Source organism: Musa acuminata, chromosome BXJ1-10 (genome assembly GCF_036884655.1).
Source record: "Musa acuminata AAA Group cultivar baxijiao chromosome BXJ1-10, Cavendish_Baxijiao_AAA, whole genome shotgun sequence".
Classification (NCBI taxonomy): Eukaryota; Viridiplantae; Streptophyta; class Magnoliopsida; order Zingiberales; family Musaceae; genus Musa; species Musa acuminata.
This window is the reverse complement of record NC_088336.1, coordinates 1,001,718-1,025,553: the sequence shown is the minus strand read 5'-3', so window position 1 is coordinate 1,025,553 and position 23,836 is coordinate 1,001,718. Positions and strand designations below refer to the sequence as shown.

The following is a 23,836-nucleotide window of genomic DNA, read 5'->3' as shown; positions in this document are numbered from 1 at the left end:
CTTTGCATGTCATTTCATAGGTTATTAGTGACCCAATTAGTTTTTCAAGAGGAAATTATTTAAATCTTTGGCCTCTTGAATGGCCGTGACTTTAGGGTCCTAACTCTTTGGAAGGGATCTTAAAACTTTATTAATGAGTTCAAAATTCAAGAAACCTTTACCAAGTCCTTTTAGACCATTGACGATATCCGTAAATCGGGTGTACATGTCTCTAATGTTCTCACTTGGTTTCATTCGAAATAACTCATAAGAATGAACTAAAAGATTAATTTTTGACTCCTTCACTCTACTAGTGCCTTCATGCGTCACTTCGAATGTGTGTCAAATATCAAAAGTCGTTTCACAAATCGATACTCGATTAAACTCATTTTTATCTGATGTACAAAACAAGGCATTCATAGCCTTGGCATTTAAAGTAAAAGTCTTCTTCTCAAACTCATTCCAATCGTTCATTGGAAGAGAAGACTTTTGAAAACCGTTTTCGACAATGTTCCAAAGGTCAAAATCCATTGAAATTAGAAAGATCATCATTCTAGTCTTCCACTATATGTAATCCGTCCCATTGAACATGGGCGGACGTGTAATCGAATGACCCTCTAGATTGCCGGCAAATGCCATCTCTCTTGGGTTTTAAACCAAACGAGAGTGAACCTTGCTCTGATACTAATAGTTAGAATCAAGAGCGGCACTAAGAAGGGGGGTGAATTAGTGCAACGGAAAACTTTCGCTATTTTAAAAAATTTATTTCGATTAAAACCGATTCCAACGAGAATGGTTTCAATTCAATCCGTTGCGGAAAGAATTTGAACTTGAAAACTTTTGTGAAAGTGCAAGAGAAGACTAAGGTGATTTGCAGCAATGTAAATTGAACAAATGAAAAGCGTCAATTTCGTAAAGTCTTCATATGATTAAAGCCGATCTCGGAAGATGTTTACGTTAAAGTGTATATATATGTACTTAAAGCACATAAAGGAGGAGAGGTAGTTTGCTATAAACGAAAGTTGCTCAAAGTAAATACAAACCGAGTTTTAGAGTGGTTCGGTCAATGTGACCTACATCCACTTTCGGCTTCCTCATCCGACGAGATCACCGACATCCACTAGAGGCCTTCTTTCAATAGGCGAAGGCCAACCACCTTTTACAGCTTTTCTCCTTTTGTCGGGTTTAGGAGACAACCCTTACAAGTCTCACTCCTCTTTCTTGCATGGTTACAAGGTTAAGAAATGAAGGAGGAGAACTCAACTTTACAATACTTTAAAGCTCAAGAACTCAAGATTATGCCAATAGGTTTCATGCCCTTTCATGCAGGAAAGGGTAGGGTTGTTATAGGCCCCAATGGCTTCAAAAATGGAGCCTAAAGGTGTCTAATCCTGGATTTCTGGGGTCCTGACAGTACCACCACCATTACTGGGCGGTACTACCGCCTGACATCTGACACTGGGTGGTACTACCGCTCAATCTGGGTGGTACCACCGCCTGACACAGTTCGAAGATCGAGCTCTAGTGGTACCACCGCTAGCAGCAATAACTACCTGACAAGGGTGGTACCACCGTTGGCAGCAATAACTGTCAGCGGTACTACCACCTGACAAGGGCGGTACCACCGCCCAGAATTCCTGGGAGACCGAGTCTCCCAAGTGGTGCCACCGCCGGCTAGGAATTCAAGGGCCGAATGGGCTGCTTCTTTCGGCCCAATTTAGGCCTGTTAAGGGCCCAATTGGCCCCTAATTAAGTTAGTGGGATTACCTTTCAATCCTAACTTAATTTACACTCTAACTACGACAACTAAGATATGTTTACTGCACTTCTTGTTCCGATGCATCAATCGCTCTTCCGGCGTACTTCCGACAAACATCCGACGAACTCTCGGCAATGCTCCGGAGGACTCTTGGCAAGCTCCTGGACTTTACGACGATCTTCTTGGTGAGTTCTGATGAGCTTCTATAGCAAGCTCTTGGACTTCTCAGTTGGTTCATGTAGAACTTCCGACGAAAGTCCGGACTTCCGACGAACTCTCGAACTCCCAACGTGATCTCGATCTTGACTCCGGCATAACACCTACTTTCTGTCTTACTGCCATCGTAGTTAATCCTGCACACTTTTCTCAATATATAGATTAGATCAAACAAATTACAATTGACTTCATCATCAAAATCTGAGATTCAACAGGTGTGAGGAGTCGACGGTTGTTGTCCTATAATGATCTCGAAGGGGCTCTTGTTGGACGCATAACTCCATTACAAGTTGTAGGAGAATTGGGCTATGTCCAATCGCTTCACCCTATCTCGTTGGTTGGCACTCACATAGTGCCAAGGATATTGCTTGAGGAGTGAGTTTATTCTTTCAATTTGGTCATCCATTTGGGGTTTGAGACTTGTGGAGAAGTATAACTTAAACCCAACAATTTGAATAGCTCAGTCTAGAATCATCCTTGTTTGGATCAAGAGTGGCACTAAGAGGGGGGGGGTGAATTAGTGCAGTGGATAAAAACATTAGTTTGAAATTTCTTCGTACGATAAAAATCAATCTCGGAAGATAACTTAAAATTGAATGCTTGTTCGTAAGCATAGTGAAACCAAAGTAAGGAGGAAGTGAAGCAATTGCAAAGTAAGTAAATGACAATAATAGAAATATACACCGATTTATAGTGGTTCGGTTATCGTGACCTACATCCACTCCCGATTCCTCTTCACTCAAGGCCATCGGCTTCCACTACTGATCTTCTTTTAATGGGCGAAGATCAACTATCCTTTTACACTCGATTCTCCTTTTGACAGGTTTAAGAGAGAACCTTAATACCTCCACTACCTCATCTCTTAAACTTTACTAACACTTAGAGTTTGAGAGGAGTTCTCACAAGATTACAACAGTGTTTTCTTCCTTTTTTGCTCTCAATTCTTATGCATGTTAACTAAGGATAAGAGGGGTATTTCTAGGCCTCAAATGGATTCAAACTTAGAGCCGAAAATTGTCTCATCCCCGGTTTTCGGGATACTAGCGGTACCACCACCTACAGCACTAACACTGGGCGGTACCACCTCCTAGTCTAGTGGTACCATCGTTTGGGAGACTATGTCTAGACGGTACTATTGCTTGATAGTATCGGAGACTAGTCTGGACAGTACCACCGCCTGACATAGTCTCGGAGATTGTGCCACCAATGATTTCATCTATTGAGTCATTGTTTGGGCCTTTTACTTGGCCTAACACAGCCCAAACTTGGGTCCAACTGGCTCCTAATTGAGTTTGCCCAATTCCAACCCAATTATGCCTAAAACCTACTTCGATCTAGATAATTATTATAAAGCTAATCAAATGTTGTCCAGCATGTCATTGGTTCATCGATGCTTCATCCGATTCTTCGGCACATCATCCTCTCTTACGGCCTATTGCCCAATCGGCTAGTTGACCTTTGCAACTCTAATTTCCTTAGCACAATTTCTGCTCTTCTTGGCCCAATGTCCGAACTCATGGCTCGTAGCCTTCCGCCGATACATCAACCGATCATCCGGCTCGACGTCTAATCTTCTGACATGTTCCACTCCGGCCCAACATGATTCTTCCTTCTTTAATTGTCTCTCCCTGATAGAAGCTTCCTATGTCACTCAAAACGTAGATCAAATCATAAATAGTATCAATTGGTTTCATCATCAAAATTTGAGATTCAATAATCTCCCCCTTTTGATGATAATAACCAATTGATGACGAAGTTAACCTTAACTCCCCTTATCAATATGCCATATTGATAGAACCTTGAATTAAAACTAAATTCAAGTCAAAGCAAATTTAATCATGAATATTTCATCATTGCATGCTTCATGAATATTGAAAGAACTAATCATAATATTGCATGCATCATCATAAATATTTCAAATAATCATGGTATCAAAATATTAAAGTATATTAAATCCTACCATGTATAATTCTCATATCATCGTATCTTCTCCCCCTTTGTCATCAACAAAAAGGAAAAGTGCAACTATCAAGTTTTAGAGATATGAAGGCTTAGCTATTTAGCAAAATTTTCATCACTTTAGAACATTCAAGCTAGTGAGTTTCTTTCTTCTCTTTTGAGAAGTGCAAGATAGCTTGTTTTTGCATTTTCTTAAAGTGTGCAAGCTAGCAAGTTTTTCTTTTTTTTTTGCAATGTGCAAGTTTCTAAATTTTGCATCTTGAGCTAGTAATTTTTGAAATGCACAAGATAGCATGTTTTTGCATCTTCTTGAAATATGTAACTTAGTAAACATTGCTTCTCTTGAGATTTGCAAGATAGTACTTCTTGCTTCTCTCTTGAGATGAGCAAGCTAGCAAGTTCGCCTCTTTTTGCGATGTACACACTAGCATGATTTGCTTATTCTTGAATTATGCTAGGTAGCAAATTTAGGTTCTCTTTTGAGATGTGCATAGTAGCAATTCTTTCTCCCCCTTTGTCATTGGAAAAAAGAGGAGAATAACAATATAATAGTGCAATTCATTTCCCTTTTTATCAATTTTCAAATCATCACGTAAAGGATAACAAGAAAAGTTTGGTGATGAGAACTTGCATAGTAAAAATCATATCATGAAAGATAAGATCATATGAATACCAAATGACATGAATCATATAAAGAAACTATCAAGTTTTGATTCATATAAAGAAACTATCATTCGAGAATAAAAAGTGAGGGATCTTGATTCATATAAAGAAACTATCAAGTTTTGATTCCAAGAATTCAAGTTCGATCATGATATAGATAAAACTCATTCAAATTGTCAAATCATCAAAATTACTTTAATAGTTCAAGAGATTCATAAAATAACATAAATAGATTCATTAATCTCTTTTTAAAAATTTGATAAAATAGAGAAAAAGAAAATTTCAAGAAAAATGCTTTCCTTTTAAGTGATTTGATTTCTTACGAGCATGCCCAAGTTTTTATGCCAAATGAAAACATGCATCATTGATTAAAATCAAAGTTCATCGTCACAAAGATCATCATGCATAATTTTAAAATATAAACTTATTAAGCATGATTTCAAATCATCATAACATTATTTCATCAAGCATGATTTCATAAAGCATTTTTAATCAAAATCATTTTGTTTGTTGTAGTAATATATTTTCCTTCTTTACATCAATGATTCAATTATATCATGAGATATACAAATCATAAATACAAAGGAATCATGTCATGAAAGATATAAGATCAAAAGTATAACACCTAATTTCAAAACATAACATTTCAAATCATTATGCATCATTAAATTATCAAGTATGATTTCATTAAACATAAAATATTTTTAAACGAAAAAGCAATATGGAAATCATTAAGATACACATTATTACTTCTTAAAAACATATATAAGATTAATCTTATTAGATGTACAAGCATTAGATCTAACATTTTGTTCCTTTATCATAAAACATGTAATTTTCATAATCATTTTCAAAATCAAAGAAAGATAAGCATGGTCTCATTTTTTTAATATTTTTTTAATAATTTATATATAATTTTTCTAAACTAATTTAAAAAAGACTCATGAAATGCATCAAGTAATTTCAAAATAAAGTAAAGGGGTTTTGGTTATCTCATTATCGAAAACCGTTAAGACATAGTTTACCACCTCGCTTTTGTTTGTTTGTTCTTCATCTTTAGATGAACTTGATTCGTCCCAAGCCACATTTAGTGTTTTCTTCTTCTTTTGTAGCTTCTTTTTTTTAGGTTCATTTTTGTTCGTTGATTCTTGTTTTAAGAATTTTTAAGTTTTATTGTGAGGAGTTCAAGGTCATCATCATCATCACTTGAGTCATCACTCAAGTGGTATTCTATTATTCGAAGTGTCAAATCCTTCTTATTCTTTAGAAGGTAGTTCTCATGTTCAATACAAGACAAAGATCTGATAAGTTCATAGGGCATCAAAGACCTGATAAGTTCTTCAATCGAAAAATGGTTCAAGTCCTTTGATTCTTGTATTACTGTTACTTTCGAATCCTAATTTTTAGAAAGAGATCATAAAACTTTATTAACAAGTTCAAGATTCGAAAAACTTTTACCAAGTGCTTTTAAACCATTGATGACATTCATAAAATGGGTGTATATGTCTCCAATGGTTTCGCTTGGTTTCATATGAAACAATTCAAAATCACGCATCAAAAGATTTATCTTAGAATCTTTTACTCTACTAGTACCTTTGTGTGTCGTTTCAAGAGCGTGCCAAATATTGAAAACGGTTTCGCAAATAGAAACACGATTAAATTCATTTTTGTCTAAGGCACAAAACATTCATAGCTTTTGCATTCAAAGAAAAATATTTTTCTTAAAATTACTCCGTTCATTCATAGATTTAGAAGATGTTTGAAAACCAAGTTCAACAATATTCCATAAATCGAAGCTCATAGAAAGTAAGAAAACTTTTATCCGAGTTTTTCAATATGTGTAATCCGTCCCATTGAACATAGGAGGACGAATGATAGAGTGACTCTCTTGACAACTGAAAAGAGCCATTTCTTTTAGGTGTTAAACCAAATTGAAAAAAAACGTCGCTCTGATACCAACTGTTAGGATCAAGAGAGGCATTCAGAGGGGGAGGGGGGGGGTGTTGGTTTAAATTAGTGCACAAGATAAATACATCGGTTTGAAATTTCTTTGTACGATAAAAACCATTCTCGGAGGATAACATGAAATTGAATGCTTATTTGTATGTGTAGTAAAAGCAAAGTAAGGAGGAAGTGAAGCAGTTGCAAAGTAAGTAAATGATAATAATAGAAATGCACACCGATTTATAGTGGTTCGGTCGTCGTGACCTACATCCACTCTTGTTTCCTCTTTACTCGAGGCCACCGGCTTCCACTACTAATTTTCTTTCAACAAGCGAAGATCAACTATCATTTTATACTCGATTCTCCTTTTGACAGGCTCAAGAGAGAACCTTAACACCTCCACTACCGCTTCTCTTAAACTTTACTAATGCTTAGAGTTTGAGAGGAGTTCTCACAAGATTATAACAACGTTTTCTTCCTTTTTTGCTCTCAATTCTTGTGCATGTTAACTGAGAGGGGTATTTATAGGCCTTAAGTGGATTCAAACTTGGAGCTTAAAAATATCTCATAATCAGTTTTCGGGGTACTAGCGATACCACCGCCTACAGCACTAACACTAGGTGATACCACCATCCAGTCTAGTAGTACCACTGCCTAGGAGACTATGTCTGGGTGGTACCATCACCTAACATAGTCTCGGAGACTATGCCACCGACGGTTCCACTTGTTGGGTCAGTGGCATGGTTTGAGCCTTTCACTTGGCCTAACACAGCTCAAACTTGGGCCCAATTTACCCCTAATTGAGTTGGTCCAATTCCAACCCAATTATACCTAAAACCTACTTCAATCTAGATAATTATTACAAAGCTAAATCAAATATTGTCTGGCATTTCATTGGTTCATTGGCGCTTCATCTTATTCTTCGGCGTATCATCCTCTCATGTACCCTATTGCCCAATCGACTAGTTGACCTCCACAACTCAAATTTCTTTAGCATAATTTCCTCTCTTCATGGCCCGAAGCCTTTTGCCGATACGTCGACCGATCCTCCAGCTCGACGTCTAATCTTCTAACATGTTCCACTAGTTTGTCCAGTTATCTCGATGTCCCTCTCGAGTAACCTATGACAATGATTATTTATGGTATGTGTTTAGATGTGAATCGATCTCATTATCGTGATCTCATCATGATCTAATTCCCATTACATAGATCCATAGACATCATAATATATTTATTCATCTAGTAATATAAAGTGAGAAAATATAATAATAATAATAATAAGTAAAAAAACTATTTATTACGTCACATGTGTCATCACTCATGTGATTATTGCAAGACACCTATAACTAGTAAATCTATATCTTACCCTTGGATCGGTGAAAATCATAACATATTTCTTCCGGACATCGATGTATTTGTCATAGCATATTACTGGAAGAAGGGTGTTGACCTAACATGGCGTTGACATCAGGAATGATTGACCGATTGACTTTATATTTTCTATTACTTATCAATCCTAATCCTAATGAATAGTAAAGTTTTTCAAACATTATTATATAAGTTGAATGGATCTTAGATACGTTGGTTTGGTTGATCTGATGTTACAATCAATGATCAAAGATGATGATTAAATTGTAACATATTTGTTGGTTGAACTGACCCATTCAAGACTTAAAATTTTATTCTAGCTTATAAGTTTGAGATCGAATAACATAATTTTTGTTACTAAAGAATATAACGAATAGTAGATTACCTCTTTTGCTTTGCTTTTGAATTAAGTTTTTTTTTTTTTTTTTCCAAACATAAGATATGTATGACAAGAGAGATTACCGGGAATCCAACCTCCCTTGTGCACTAACAATAATCTATTTAAAGATTCCTTTTACACACCACTGGAAAAACATTGCACCATTCAAAATACGTCATTATCTTCACCTTATCCAAAGCCAATGGTTGACCCACCATTTCCTCTCCAATTAATTATGTTACGTTGTTTAAAATTCTGATGTTTCATGATGACATCTTTTTTGATGCACCATATATCCTTAAATGAATAATTCTAACCATGCTGTCAAACCCATCATGTTCTTATATTGTAATTGTTTTATTCGTTGACCCCAAAAAAAAAATGTTTTTTTCGTTAAGATGGAGACAAGTGTGGGTGACATTGCACGCCCACCAACTCTTGAATAAAAATATAGCAAATGTCTCCCGATAATTTCTTAGTGGACGTACAAAGTAGCATCCCGATGTGGACCAAAATTGGAAGTGTTTTCCCAATTCAAAATTTTGTGATTTGGATCATCGTTTCGGATCCTATTAGTGGGATTGTATTTTTTATGTGAATTCTATTGAGGAGTTTAGAAACTTGGATCACCGATTCATCATATTCAAATTCTGATCTTAGGTGGATCCGATTCGATTCATCTACCAGTTTTTCCGATTCATCTACCAGCCAAAACACATACAAGAAGACGAGAGGAAAGAAAAATTCACCGACTCTGTTTCCATCCGTCGACACACCCTGGGTGCAGCTTTGGGTCCCGGAAGCCGCAGGGCGTTGGCCAGGTTAGGTTAAATTCTTCTATAAAGCGACGCGGCGCAATGGGCCCCACGCAGCAATTGCGTATCGTGTCGGTGCAAACGCGTACAGGCGCCACCTTACCGATAACGATGCATCTAATCGACTTAAATACCCTCATGGGTAGTTCGAAGATTTACTAAATTTGAAGGCGAAGGACGAAGTTGGATGAGGGTCGTTTAGGAATACCAATATGTTGGTTGTGACTAGGACGGGCTTCCCTCTAACTCGGACTGCCCTTCTAAGATTCCGAGAAATCTCGAGAGCGCCTCTAATGGCGAATGAGGGATCTATCTGGTCTTCATAGATGGAGAGTTTTAGGGTTTAGTGTGCGGATTGGAGGTGTCTATCGGGAGAATCGGCGATGGCGACGGCGACGGTCGCGACGGCGGCGGGGATGGCGGTGGTGCTGTACTTCCTGCTTAGCTGGAGGATTGCTGCAGCGAGGACGGACGGGGAGGAGGATCATGGCGGTGGAGGGAGTGTGCACAAGGTGGAGAGAGTGGCGGCCGGGAGGAGGAGGATCGCGCGTAGGCCGGCTCAGCCGCCGGCGACGTGGCGGGAGGCTGTGGCGACGCTGGTTGAGACTCTTCGTTTCACGTACTCGGAGACGCTGGGGAAGTGGCCGATCGGGGATTTGGCCTTCGGGATTAAATATCTGATGAGGCGGCAGGTAAGTGCATTTGGATCGCTGTGGACTATCTGTTCGCTCTCTCTTCTAACATCTCTATTCGTATGCAAGCGTTGATTATTCTTTTTATACGATATTTAGAAAAGTGATAAGATCGCTTCGAGGGATCGGCCTCCTTTCGTCACTTTGAGGGGATAGGCCTCCGTGAATGATACTTCATTACTTGAGAGAGAAAAACTAGCAAAAGGCATTTCACCCATATACAAAGTTTTAATCCTTAGTCCACTAGGACTAGGAGTCCTAAAAAATAGCAAATCCTAAATGAGAATCCTAGCCGACCTCTACTAAGACTAGGAAACTCTAAAGAGACATGTATTTACATCAAGTTTAGGACCAAAAAATTCAAGGGATCCTAACATTTCTCCTCTCTTCAAATCAGCTTTGTCCTTAAGGCTGAGCAGCAACAAACTATAAAAATTTCTCTTTCAGCGCCTTATAGGACTCCCAAGTGGCATCTTCAATTGGTAAGTTGGTCCACTGCACTAGTACTTCAGTCATAGGATATCAGCGATGCATCACAATCCGTCGATCAAGTATGGTTTGCGATATAATTTAAACCTCACTAGTGGAAGAAATGTCTGACAAATGGTGTTGCACCACCTTATCCTCACCTGGCTTCTTTTTAAGGCAGGAAACGTGAAAAACTAGATGTATCTTAGAGCTTGAAGGCAAGTAAAAGCGATAGGCAACTGGACCAATGCGTTTCAACACTTTATAGAAGTCTGCTTGTAGGGATGAAGACAAAGAAAAACCCAATCACCCACTGCAAATTCTCGTTCACTTCGGTATTTATCAGCTTGCTGCTTCATTCTTGCTTGTGAGGCTATAAGGTTATCCTTTAAAAGCTGAATAATTTTGTCCCTGTCAAGTAATTCCTTGTCCACTTGATCAACTTTAGAAGAGCCGAGCATGTATTTTGTAATTGTGGGAGGGGTTCGATTATAAACTGCTTCAAAAGGAGTCATTTAAGTAGAAGAATGATAAGAGGTATTATACCATCATTCTACCCAAGGAAGCCATTTGGTCTATTCCTTCGGTTTATCACTGGTAAAACATTTGAAATAGTTTGGTTTGCACATCTGTTTGCGGGTGATAAGCAGTACTCATATTCAGCTGGGTACCCTGCAAGCGAAAAAGCTCTGTCCAAAAGGCGTTAATAAAAACTTTATCGCGGTCACTAACATTGGAATGTGAAACTCCATGCAATTTTACTATGTTCTCAATAAAAGTGCTGGTAACACTTGCGGCTGTATAAGGGTGTCGTATAGCATAGAAATGAGTGTATTTCGTAAGCCGATCCATAACTACAAAGATGGTAGTTTTCCCTTGTGATGATGGAAGTCCGTCAATGAAGTCCATGGATATGTCAGTTCGAGCATAATTAGGGAGGGGGTGAAGCAAACCTAGGGTAGCAACTGTCTCACTTTTATGACATTGGCAAATATCACATTCGGCAACAAATTTCTTGATTATTTTTTTCATACCCTTCCAATAGAAAAGTTGACGAACACGTTTGTATGTACGAAGAAATCCAGAATGACCTGCAATTGATGATGAATGAAACTCCTTCAAAATTATATCTTGGCAAGAAGAATGTGGAGCTAAAACAATTCGACCTTATAGCGTAAGTACACGGAATCCCAATTGTAATTAGGAATAGAAATCGGATCTTCTTCTAGCCTTTTAATAATATCCTGGATTTCAGGATCATCTAACCATTCCTTCTTGATAATTCCTAAGGTCTCAAAAGTAGGAATAGAAATAGCCACTAGGTCAGCTTGTTTTGGAAGGCGGGAAAGTGCATCTGCAACTAAATTCTCACTCCCCTTCGTATAATAATCACATAGTCAAATCCAAATAGCTTGGTGACCCATTTTTGTTGCTCCAAAGAAGAAACCTTTTGCTCTAAGGAAATATTTCAAGCTTTTGTGATCAGTATGCATTTGAAACCATCGGCCAATTAAGTAGGGTCTCCACTTAGTGATTGCATGAACAATGACTAACATTTCCTTATCATAAACGAATAAATTCAAATGAGAGGGGGAAAGTGCGTTACTAGTATAAGCAATGGGATGGCCTTCCTGCATTAATTCAGCTGCAACACCTACTTTAGAAGCATTAGACTCAATCACAAATAACTTGTTAAAATCGAGTAGAGCAAGTATTGGTGTAGTAGTCATTGCAGTCTTCAGAGAGTTAAAAGCTTGAGTTGCCCCTTTTATCCATCTAAATGTATCCTTCTTCAGAGGTAATGTCAAGAGAGCGTTGATTTTGCTATACTTTTTCACAAACTTTTGGTAATAATCCTGAGCCCCAAGAATCCCCTTAGAGCTTTAATTTTATCTTGGAATTAGCCAATCTTTCATTGCTTAGATTTTAGAAGGGTCAACTACAATGCCCTTTCGAGAGATAACATGGTCGAGATACTCAACCTTAGATTGCATAAAGCTGCACTTTGATTTCTTGACAAAAAGACAATGCTCACGAAGAATAGTAAAAATAGCTCGTAAATGTAATAAATGACTTTCTAAGGATGTGCTATATATCAGAATATCATCAAAGAAAACTAGAACAAACTTGTGAAGGGGAGCTCGAAATATATCATTCATTAAACTCTGAAAAGTAGAGGGCGCGTTGGTTAACCCAAAAGGCATTACTAGAAATTCATAGTGACCATTATGTATTCTGAAGACGGTTTTCTGAATGTTGCCTTCATGTACTCGAATTTGGTGATAGCCAAATCGTAAGTCCAGTTTAGTAAAAACTTGTACTTCTCCCAATTCATCTAGCAGCTCATCTACCATCAGAATAGGATATTTGTCTTTCACTGTCATGTTGTTAGGTGCTCGGTAATCCACACACATTCGCCACAAGCCATCTTTCTTCTTTACTAATAGGACTGGAGAGGAGTATGGACTAACACTAGCTCTTATGACCCTTAAACCATTTCTTTAACAATTTTCTCTATTCCGGTTTTTTGGAGGTGTGGATATCGGTAGGGCCGAACGTTAGTTGGTGCCCTCCTAGGTAGTATTGGAATTCGGTAATCATGAGGTCGAAGAGGTGGAAGTCCCTGCGGCTTTACGGATACATTTGTAAATTCTCGGAGTAATAATTGAATATCTTCGTTTTGTTCGTGTACTGTAGCTTCCTCTTCAATGCTTTGTAGCTATACCAAAAATCCATGGTGTGTCTTTTGAAGAACCCTCTCCATTCGGTGGCTGGTAATAGTTGTGACCTTACTACCATGCCTTCCCTTTAGGATTACCTGCTTTCCATTGATAAAGAACTTCATGATTAGTTTAGAAAAGTTCCAAGAGACATCACCTAGGGTTGATAACCATCAATTCGGAGCACAACTTCGTAATCTTCCAATGGTACTAAGAAAAAATCCACAAGCAATTCTTAGCCCTGCATAACCAATTTTATCTTGGAACACTTGCTATCACAAGTTAGAATCCGTTCATCAACGACATTTACTTCGAATTTATCACAACATTCAATGTGATAGGACAATCGTGTAGCAACCTTGTTATTCATAAAATTGTTAGTGCTACCGGTATCAATTAAAACAGTAATAGGTTGATGTTTCAAAGTTCCTTCAACTTTTATAGTTTGTGGATTAGAGTAGCCAGCTAGTGCATGAACATTATGTGTGATTGGTTCAATATCCTCATCACTATCCGTACCTTCATGATCGGAGTCTATAGCCTCAGCTTCAGGTTCCTCCTCGATTGGTTCAATCATCAAAAGCTTCCCTTGTTTGCATCAGTGCTCCCTACTCTACTTTTCATCACAATGCTAGCACAAACCCTTCGCGGATCTTTCCTTAAGTTCCTTCTCGGGTTAGTCTTCGGGTGTTAGGGTTTTGGACCGGAACAGTTATGACATTTGGCTTACTGATCACCTATTTATTGACACTTTGGTTTCGGCGATTCTCCATATTGATTTTTTCCTCATGCGATCGTGCAGAAGAAATCGCAGCGGTCATGGTGTGAGGTTGGGGAGCCTTAACTTTACATCGGATATCTGGATTAAGTCCTTCAATGAATGTACCCACCAATTGCCGTTCGGACTAGTCTTTAGCTTGATTTGATAGTCGTTCAAATCGGCTTTGATACTCTAGTACCGTAGAAGTCTGACGAATTTTTGCGAGTTGCCCATCTACATTCTCATATTCGGAGGATCCAAAGCGAACAAGAAGTCCTTTCTTGAATTGCTCCTATGAGGGAACTCCATGATATGTTTCATACCATTGGATAGCGTCTCCATCTAATTAGATTGAAGCTATTTCCACTTTGGAGTCTTCTGGAGTTTTATGAAAGCGAAATTTTTTTTCTATCCTAGAAATCCAATTGGTCGGATCTGTATCTTCCCATTATGGAAATTCTATCTTCATGCGTGGATAGCTTTTATCATGCTCTTGGTACCCTTTTCCTATATCTCCAGATTGGTTCGATTGTTTACTTGCAGGAGTCAAACTTTCATTTTGTTGAAACTTGTTGAAATTCTCAAATAAACTCTTTCTGAAGTCATTAAGAGTCTCTTGCAGCCGGTTCTCAATTCTGACTTCCAAAGCTTCCAATTGGGCTTTTATTGAGTTGTCGGTAGCCATTGCGTACGATTATAGGATCTGTAATCCCTAACTCTTATTTTTGATTTCGAGTCAAGGGCATGAGCACTGCCCTATTTGGTGTGGCTGTTGGTAGCATGGCGTTGGCCTTAAGGTAGCGTCTTGCTTGTGGCAGCGTCGAAGAGGCATGGTAGTGTTGGAGAGGACCGGTTTATGGCAGCGTCGATGACGACACACCGCAAGGAAACACCAAGGGCACACCACGAGCGAGTGCCAAGGAAATCGCCAAGGGGCATGGCTAGAGGGTGCTAAGGGCAGCGTGGGGGATCGCTGCGAAAACGCCGAGGAACACCACTGGGAAGCACTAAGGGCAGCATGAGGGATCGCTGTGAAAACACCGAGGAACACCATTGGAAAGTGCCGAGGGCAATGTGAGGGATCGCTGCGAACACTCCAAGGAACGCTACTCTGATATCAGATGATAAGACCCTAGGGTTTTATCGTAGAGAAAAAAGAGAAAAGTGATAAGATCGCTTCAAGGGGATCGGCCTCCTTGTTAGCTAAAGGCTAAATGATATTTCATTACTTGAGAGAGAAAAACTAGCCAAAGGCATTACACCCATATATTATTGAGTTCTAATCCTTAGTCCACTAGGACAAGGAGTCCTAAAAAAGAGCAATTCCTAAATAAGAACCCTAGCTGACTCCTACTAAGACTAGGAAACTCTAAAGAGACATGTATTTACATCAAGTTTAGGACCCAAAAATTCAAGGGATCCTAACATTTGCATACAATTACTTTTAGTTTTTTATGATGTTTATTTACATGCTTTATCTTTGCAGAAGTTACCTTTCATCTTTTGGAAGGCCAAAACTGTTTTAGGTGACTGCCCTCAGTTTTGATTCTTATCTATAGAAAAAGGATGTTTATATTTGTAGAAGTTTTGTTGCAGTGGAGTACCAATCAAGGAGATTGCTCGATTAAATTAATTTTGTTATTATTGCTATGTTTACCAACAATTGTGTTCTAGTCGACCATCATTTTTGATGAAACTGAGCAAAATGGTCCATGGAGAATTAAAAAAGAATATACCCGAGGCTCCCACCAATGTTTACCCAGTATATGAAGAATAAACAGTCGATGAAGAATGTGAAATCAAATTTTTTTTATTAAAAAAATCAACCGTATGAAATTACAATTAATGGATGTCATCAAATTTTTGGTTGATTTAGTTTTTATGGAATATTACATATAGTTTTGTTTGTTTTTTTATCAATGATCAATTCAATGTTGCATGCAATTTCAGGGTAATCTGCATGTCGCAAGTGTGTATGCTGGTAGTGATTGTGTAGAACTCAAGGGGCCTGAGGTACTGGCTGAATTGATTCGTTTATTAAGATTGCTGAACCTCTGCTATCTTTTCTCAAAGAGACCATTTCCAATTTTTCTGGAGTCTGCTGGCTATTCACCAGAAGATGTACTTCTTCAAGAGCCTAAGGCAGGGGTAAGGATTAGCATATATCATTAGTCACTGCACCTACAACTATCCTTTCTTTGTTCCGTGAAGATGGTGGGAAGATATTATTGATAAAATTATATGGATTTCAGAACATCTGTAAAATTGCCTAATTGGAATTTATGGAATGTTCTCTTGGTTGCTTCCTTTATGTAGCTTTTGAAACCAGCTTTCACAATCTTAGATGACAAGGAAACCAAATGCTTTCTTCTGCTGATACGAGGAACCCATAGCATTAAAGACACTTTGACAGCTGCAACTGGTGCAGTGGTCCCTTTTCACCACTCCGTTTTAGATGAAGGTGGTGTGAAAAAATTAGTCCTAGGATATGCTCATTGTGGGATGGTTGCTGCTGCTCGTTGGATTGCAAAATGTACTACCCCATGCCTTCTGAAAGCAGTCAATCAGCATCCAGATTTCAAGATCAAGGTATAATCTTTTATGACCCCTACTTTGCATCCTAGGCACTAATGCATATGACAAGTTTATATGCTTCTCTTATTATGTTCAAGAGACAACACAGAAAAATTTGAGTTCATTGGTTTTTGCCAGATAGATTATTTGGAATGTTCACATCTCATCAACCTTCGACTTATTTTCACTTTTTGATGATACATTTTCCTGATTTACTCAAAATAGCTTATCAACTTTTTGATGATGCATTCAGTAGTTAAAATTGATGTATAGTCAATTTTAACTACTGAATGCATGAACAACATTGTTGACATTCACATTGTCACAACTCAACTTGATGGGACAGTAATCCCTGTTAGCTTCATTGATCCTGGACCACTAACCCAACTTGATGGGATAATTGACTTATTAACCCATTAGACCTTTATAAATCAATTCTAATCTTTGTCAATTTCCAATGTAGGACTAAAATCGGGTGTTATAATGGTGGCTCTTTGCTATGACATGTCCTTTGGCCTCATCCTAAGATTCTTTCCTACTAAAGCCTCTTACCATTGGGGCACCAATTGTTACGACTTGATCAGATGGGATAACTAACCCATTAATTTCGCTGAACCTAAACCACTAGTCTAAAATACTTAAGCTTAGGTTAATAATAATATATCCAATAAGTCAATTTTAGTATTTGTCCACTTTTGATATGAGACTAAACTAGGGTGTTACATACATGTTGTGAATTTTATGCTACAAGGCATGGACAGTGAACTACATGAGATAGATACATTTAATATGGAAATTCTTGTAAAAATAGGACATGGACATTAAAATTTATTAATACACTTTTTCACAGATTTTATAAGTTTCTATGTCATTGTACAATTTCAACAATCTGTGATCACTATAATGTTAACTTGGAGCCATAACAATCACCCAAATACACTTATTTCAAGAACAAAGGTATATGGAAAATACACAGATCATTCATATTGATAGTGAGTCAAAGAATCAAAGGTATAAAATATATTAGAAGCCCTTATGTGGATGATGTACCCTTGTCCTACTAGTATTTCTTATATCAACAAATTCATTACGATGTTTAAATAATACTTGTACATGATTTATAATTCAGTATAGCCGTAACAATCACCCAAACAGGTTTATGACATCTATCTAGATGATCCATGTCCATAGTAAGTCAAAACTTCCAAACTTTATAATTTGTCTAGGTGCCTTATTTGGATGATAAACATTTGTCCTACTAGTAGTTGTACATCAACTAATTCATTACTGTAAATAATTTTATGTGATCTCCAGTCCAAGATAATTTTTGTCATTGACATAAATGTGTTAAAATGAGATGACTTGTTCATCATGTCTTGCCATTTTGCAAGTCTCATCAGCGTTTTTGTATGTGTATATATTTTTATAAGTAGATCTTACATGTGTTGAACATATTCCACAACTACCACCAACATGAACATGACAGGAAACTTCATATTGTGTATTTCAGAGATTTTCTTGTGTCATTAAGTATATGTATTATTCTAATTAGCAAATGGAGCCTTTTGACCTAGAAAACTTTGTCAATAATTAAAAATAATTGTCTTGTGTATCACCTGTTAGGTGCTATTCTATCACATTTGTAGCTTCATATAATTCTCTGCCCTGTGAGTAATGGGTATGTAGCATAATATTTACTTCTTTATTATTAGATTGTTGGGCACTCATTGGGAGGTGGCACTGCTGCACTGTTAACATATATTCTTCGGGAGCGGAAAGAATTCTTTTCAAGCACTTGTGTGGCATTTGCTCCGGGTGTGTATATTCTATCTTTAGTTTGCATATTGTTTGTTATGCAACACATATAAATGCATAAAGCATGTACCTACATATCTCATCCATTGCATATGATCATAAATTCTATTGAAGATGTAACTTATAATAATTAATTTCACTAAGTCCCATTTTACCTTGTTCCATATATCTGTTTTGTCATCATATCTTCATATTCCCCAGCAATGTAACCCACTAGTTCAGAATCTGATATCTGATTTATCGACCCACTATGGCATGTGAAGAAAATGATGATAGTGATACCAATATCTCATCACCAATTGATTATATTTCCAGCAAGTCCAATGGAAACCTTTGAAATACTTGTCACATGGAGAACCTAATAATTTCCAATATCTTTTACAATCGGTTAAAACATCTTTTAGGTAGTAAGAAAAACTGCCTTAACAATTTCCAATAAATGGCAGATTTGGTTTGTGGTTTTCTCTCACTAGTCTATTGATTTATTTTTCGTGAATATTTCTCCAAATTGCAAAATGTCATTTCCCTTATTGTTACAGGACTTTACATAGGTGCTCCTTGTTTCATGGTCTTAAGTTGCTGACTTCAATGTACATATTTCTACCATAACTATCTGAAATGTGGAATGCTTTTGTTTGTGATATGAGGGCAGTGATAGTGTATACCACTTAACCTTATCATGTGGGTTCTTTAGTAGCTATGCATTTAACTAGGTTATAAACCATGATAAATGGACTGATGATGTTCTTTCAGTTAGTGATCTCTCATTTTCCTTGTATGATTGGAATTTGGAAGTGTTTTTACATAATTGGTCGTCACTTTTAGATTTGACTTGAAGCTGGAATAACAAAAACCCTATAGGAACTCCAGTTTTGAAATGTGATTTCTTACTTTTTTCTGTGGTTTAACAAGCATAAACGAAATCCTACAAGTATCCAATATTTTTTACTTTCTGAATCAAAAAATGTATTAATATAGTTCAAAGATGGTGAAAAAGAAGTCATGATTTTTTTTTTACTTGATGACCACATAACCCACTAGAATATTTTAACATACTTCTTGGAAAAGCTAGCTCTATGCAGTATGCACCATCATGTGTCAGATTTGTGCATAAATTTGAATCAAAGTAGCAAGAGACTTCCTAGAAAGTTGATACGTGACATAACCAACATAACTTTCTCACAAATACATTTGTTACTTCGTCATGCACGTCAGTGTTATATGGTTTCAATATATTTTCTGAAATATGTTTCGTTAGCAATTTTCTACAAACATTCTTCCTATATATTGGTAACACTCTTATTGGATCTATAACTACCCACTACATAGTTTAGAATATCATCTGTCTTAGTTGGTATGGGACTGGTTTTTACCGCTCCAACCGAAATGTGGATCAGATGATTTTGTTGGGTTTGATCCTCAACATGGTAAGTTCACCTTATGGATTTTATCAAGTGGTAAGCAAAACAATATCAAAATATTCTACGTTATAAGCTTATTGTCCAATATCATTATCTTTTTTTTTTTCAATTTTTATACCTGTCACAAATCTCTTTTAACCTTCATATTTTCTTTTCTCTTTCTCTCTTTCTCCCCTCCTTCATGGACTTCTCTCTGTTTTATCGCAGCTGCCCCCTCCCTACCACTCTGCCTCCATTTTCACTTCTTGTCAGTAGACCTCCTCCCTCTCGACCTCTTCTCCTACTTTTCCTCTTTCTCCTCTTCCTCTTCCACATCCACCTTATTGTCCTACTCTCCTCTGTTTTAGCACACAATCTCTCACTCCTACCTACAATCAGTATCTGACTCATTGAGTGTCAATGTGCTGATCATTTTGGTACCTTGCTGATCCAGCCATTGACTGGTATTGGGACTGGACCAAAATTTTAAATCTTTATCTATTATAAACATGCAACTGGTATACATAGATAGAAATAATTGGTAATATCCTCTATCTTACGGAAGTTTGTTGTTAGTTACTTTTTCCATTGAAATTAAACAGTATGTGTAATACCATATAAAATGTGTCTGTTATCATGTACATCCTCTATAGGTGTATATATGAAGAAAAATAACTAGTATGTCTGATTTCAAAGAGATTAGTGGTATCAGAAGAGACCGAGGAAGACAAAATCATTGTAAGGAACAATAATCCAATGGTTCTTAGTTTGGAGAGTGTTAATTTTCTCAACAGAACCAAGTGGTGGAAAAAGGTCATATTTCTGACCCCAAATAGCTGGGGTCTCACAGCTTCTTTGTTATTGTTGAATGCTTAGATTTCAGAACTTACCAAAAGGTATCGTCTTCCATTTTAGAAGCGTGTATACTATTTGGATTTATTGATGGGTAATAACAAAACAGGTTTTTTGACAAAATGAGAAACTAAATACAAATAAAAATTAAGGCATGCTATTCTCGAATCCATTTCAAGAAAAGTTCTAAAATATTTTCATTGCAAACTTCAAAAAAAAAACAATGAGTTCATAGTTAATTTTTGTCATCATTCAGGTTCAGTTAAATACAATAGCTAATTCACATGCTAAGGTCAAACATTTTATTTTGTCTTCTGTGATCAAGGTAAGTGATTCAATGCTTACCACATGACTTTAAAGCAAATTTACTTAGAAAGGTCAAACATTTTATTTTGTCCTCAATGATCAAAATAAGTGATTTGATGCTTACCGCATCCCTTCAAACTAACCTTCCCCTACAAACCAAAAGTAAGGCTAGTGAACCAATTAACTCTTTCCTACATACTCCTACCTAAATATTAAAGCTGTTAAGGCTTAATATATCTATATTTATCATTTTATTGTTTGAGTAAAATGTGATGATTTACTAATAGTTGTGCTTTTTTAATATCTGAAGAAGCTAGTATAGTGAACCAATTAACTGTACTCCAACAGACTCCTATCCAATTATTAAATCTATTAAGACTCAATCTCTTCTGTTGCATTATTATATATATCCTTAATAACATCAATATAATTAGTGAATACATTTTTTTTTTAAAACCACTATTATAAATCTCTAGGAACTCTATTATAGGCTTTCTCAAAATCAATAAAAATCATATGTAAATCTTTTTTTCTCTATTCTTTTTCATTAATTGTTTTATTAGATAAATAACTTCTATTGTTGATCTATTGTCTCTGTACATTAATTTACTTGCTGAAGATACAATAATTAAATTACCTTAGATTACTTTTTTATAATCACAAAGGGACATTTTTTTTAATTATTGATGTGGTGTTATTGATATAATATTTAAATTAGGGAAGCAAATTTTTGAGTGCAATATGGTACAAGTCTTTTACCAATAAGTTATTAAAGCTTGTTAATTAAAAAAAAAAGCAATAGACATTGTCTTGCTTTGTGATTTTGAGAGTAGAGGATCACCACCTTGCTTTATTGGGTATCATCTCCTTGATGAATCTAAGTAGGTGATAGACCTAGCCTTGACCTTAGTTTCGAAACAGATAGTCCGGTTCTGAATTGGAACCATCGGCGGTTCTAGTTTGAATCACCAACTTTTTTTAAATTTTAATTAAAAATAATTTAAAACATGAAAAAAATTCATAATTTTATTTTTACAATTTGAAAATAAGTGTATAATGTGTAATGACAAAAAAGATATAAAAAAAAGTAAAATTATAAAATTTCAATAGCTTTCGATGTTGAATGTTTCAATTATCCCATTAAACCGAATAAGCAGTCGTTCTCTTCACGGATTATCTCTTAGTTCCATTTCTCTGTCTTTGTCTAGTTGTTAATGCATGTTTGAGTTTCATCTGATTCGGGGATCATACTCGAATGGGTTTCATCCAAGATGCACTCCCCCACACTAAAGGCTTGTACTATTGACATTGGAGCTATTGGTATTTGCTTTGCAATCATCACTAAAATAAGAAAGGTTGTTATATATCACATCGACCATTCAAGAATCGAAAATTTATACTGTAGTGCTGACACCAAACTTAAAAGAAGTCAAATAAATTTCGAGCTCGGATTTCGAGCTTGATAAATGCATGCTCACCTAAATAAAACTACAAAGGCTTATAACTAAGTGATTACTCACTATACACCCTATTTTGCAAGTAAGGATACTAGTACTCCACCTAAGTGATTGGGAAGGGATGTGAGCATGTGCAAGCCCATGCTAGCGTAGATATGGACAATGACCTATAAGCATTTTATGTGTATAAATTTTAGATATGTTATGTTTGGATTTTCTTTTAGTTAGATGTTATAATTATGTACAAGTGTCAAAAACATTGTGTACCAGGGAAAACCTTGTCAATTTTGTTTAGTAAGTTAACATATTTTAATTTTTAGATTGTCAACTTTCCGTCACATTCCTATTGATAGTAATAATGAAAAATTAAAATATGACATCCTACTTTAGTCATGCATATAGGGTATAGGTGGAACTAGGAGTAGGATGTTATATATTGTTGGTGCTTTGAAAGCATATTAAAATAATCATGATTTAAATATGACTATCATGACAACAAAATCAAAATGGACAAATTATTTTCTTGATATTCCATGAACTTCTCTTGTTGCTTGTGTTTTTTATTGTCAAACTAGAATAGATGGTTTAAGTGATTATTTAACTATTTAAAATGAAAGTTTAGGAATAGAAGTTGGTATCGATGATAAAATTAGAGAAATAAAAAAACTAATCATTAGTAAACGGACCACCTCCAAAACTTTTTCATCTATGGATCAAGTTAAAAGGATTAGTTAAATATTTAAGGGAGAGAAATTATTATTATAAAAACAATAAATTAAAATCATCGTCATAAGACAATTACCATTAAACACCTCATCCTATGATTTCTTTCGCAAGCATAACCCTACAACATAGTATATGCAAAATAAAGAGGTAAAATTCTGCGTCAAAATAATTCAGGACTCTTATATACACATGTATGAAACATAACAAATTCATGAAGATCTACGCCCCATATTATAATATACATAGACTCCCACATCCCACATCATTGTAATATATTCGTGCACTCCCACATCGTACGTCATAACATATATGTGCACTCTCACACTGCACTGTCATAGACTTAGCTGGAATTGCTTAAGTTGTGAGGCACCTTTACGACAAAGTCACGAACTTAGTTGAAATTGCCTAAGTCGTGAAGCACCCTTGCGCCAACTCCTTGGACTTAGCTGGGATTACCTAATGTTAGGATCAAGAGCGGCACTAAGAGGGGGGGTGAATTAGTGCAGCGGAAAACTTTCCGATTTCGAAAGACTTTGTTTCGATTAAAATCGATTCCGACGAAAATGGTTTTGATTCAATCCGTTTCAGAGAGAATTTGAACTTGAAAGCTTTTCGTAAAAGTGTAAGAGAAGATTAAGGAGATTTGCAGTAATGTAAATTGCACAAATGAAAAGCTTCGGTTTCGTAAAATCTTCGTACGATTAAAATCGATCTCGGAAGGTGTTTACTTGAAATCGTATGTGAGACATAGGCGTAGTAAAAGCATAGTAAGGAGGAGAGGCAATTTGCTATAAAAGTAAATTGCTCAAAGTAAATGCAAACTGAGTTTTAGAGTGGTTCGGTCAATGTGACCTACATCCACTTTCGGATTCCTCCTCCTACAAAGGCCTTCCTTCAATAGGTGAAGACCAAACACCTTTTATAGTGCTTTCTTCTTTTCATGGGTTTAGGAGAGAACCCTTATAAGTCTCACACATCTCTTGA

At 36.5% G+C, this 23,836-nt stretch overlaps 1 protein-coding gene across 1 annotated transcript in view; it reads left to right on the top strand.

Annotated features, from left to right (window-relative positions):
• Window positions 1-9,288: 9,288 nt before the first annotated feature.
• The window catches only part of LOC135595141 (uncharacterized), a 51,382-nt gene continuing 36,834 nt past the window's right edge, over window positions 9,289-23,836 (top strand). Inside the window, exons 1-4 of the mRNA XM_065085663.1 lie at window positions 9,289-9,774; window positions 15,673-15,870; window positions 16,039-16,311; window positions 18,009-18,111. Of these exons, the coding sequence (XP_064941735.1) occupies window positions 9,466-9,774; window positions 15,673-15,870; window positions 16,039-16,311; window positions 18,009-18,111 (883 nt within the window). The 5' untranslated portion in view covers window positions 9,289-9,465. The remainder of the gene's footprint in view (window positions 9,775-15,672; window positions 15,871-16,038; window positions 16,312-18,008; window positions 18,112-23,836) is intronic.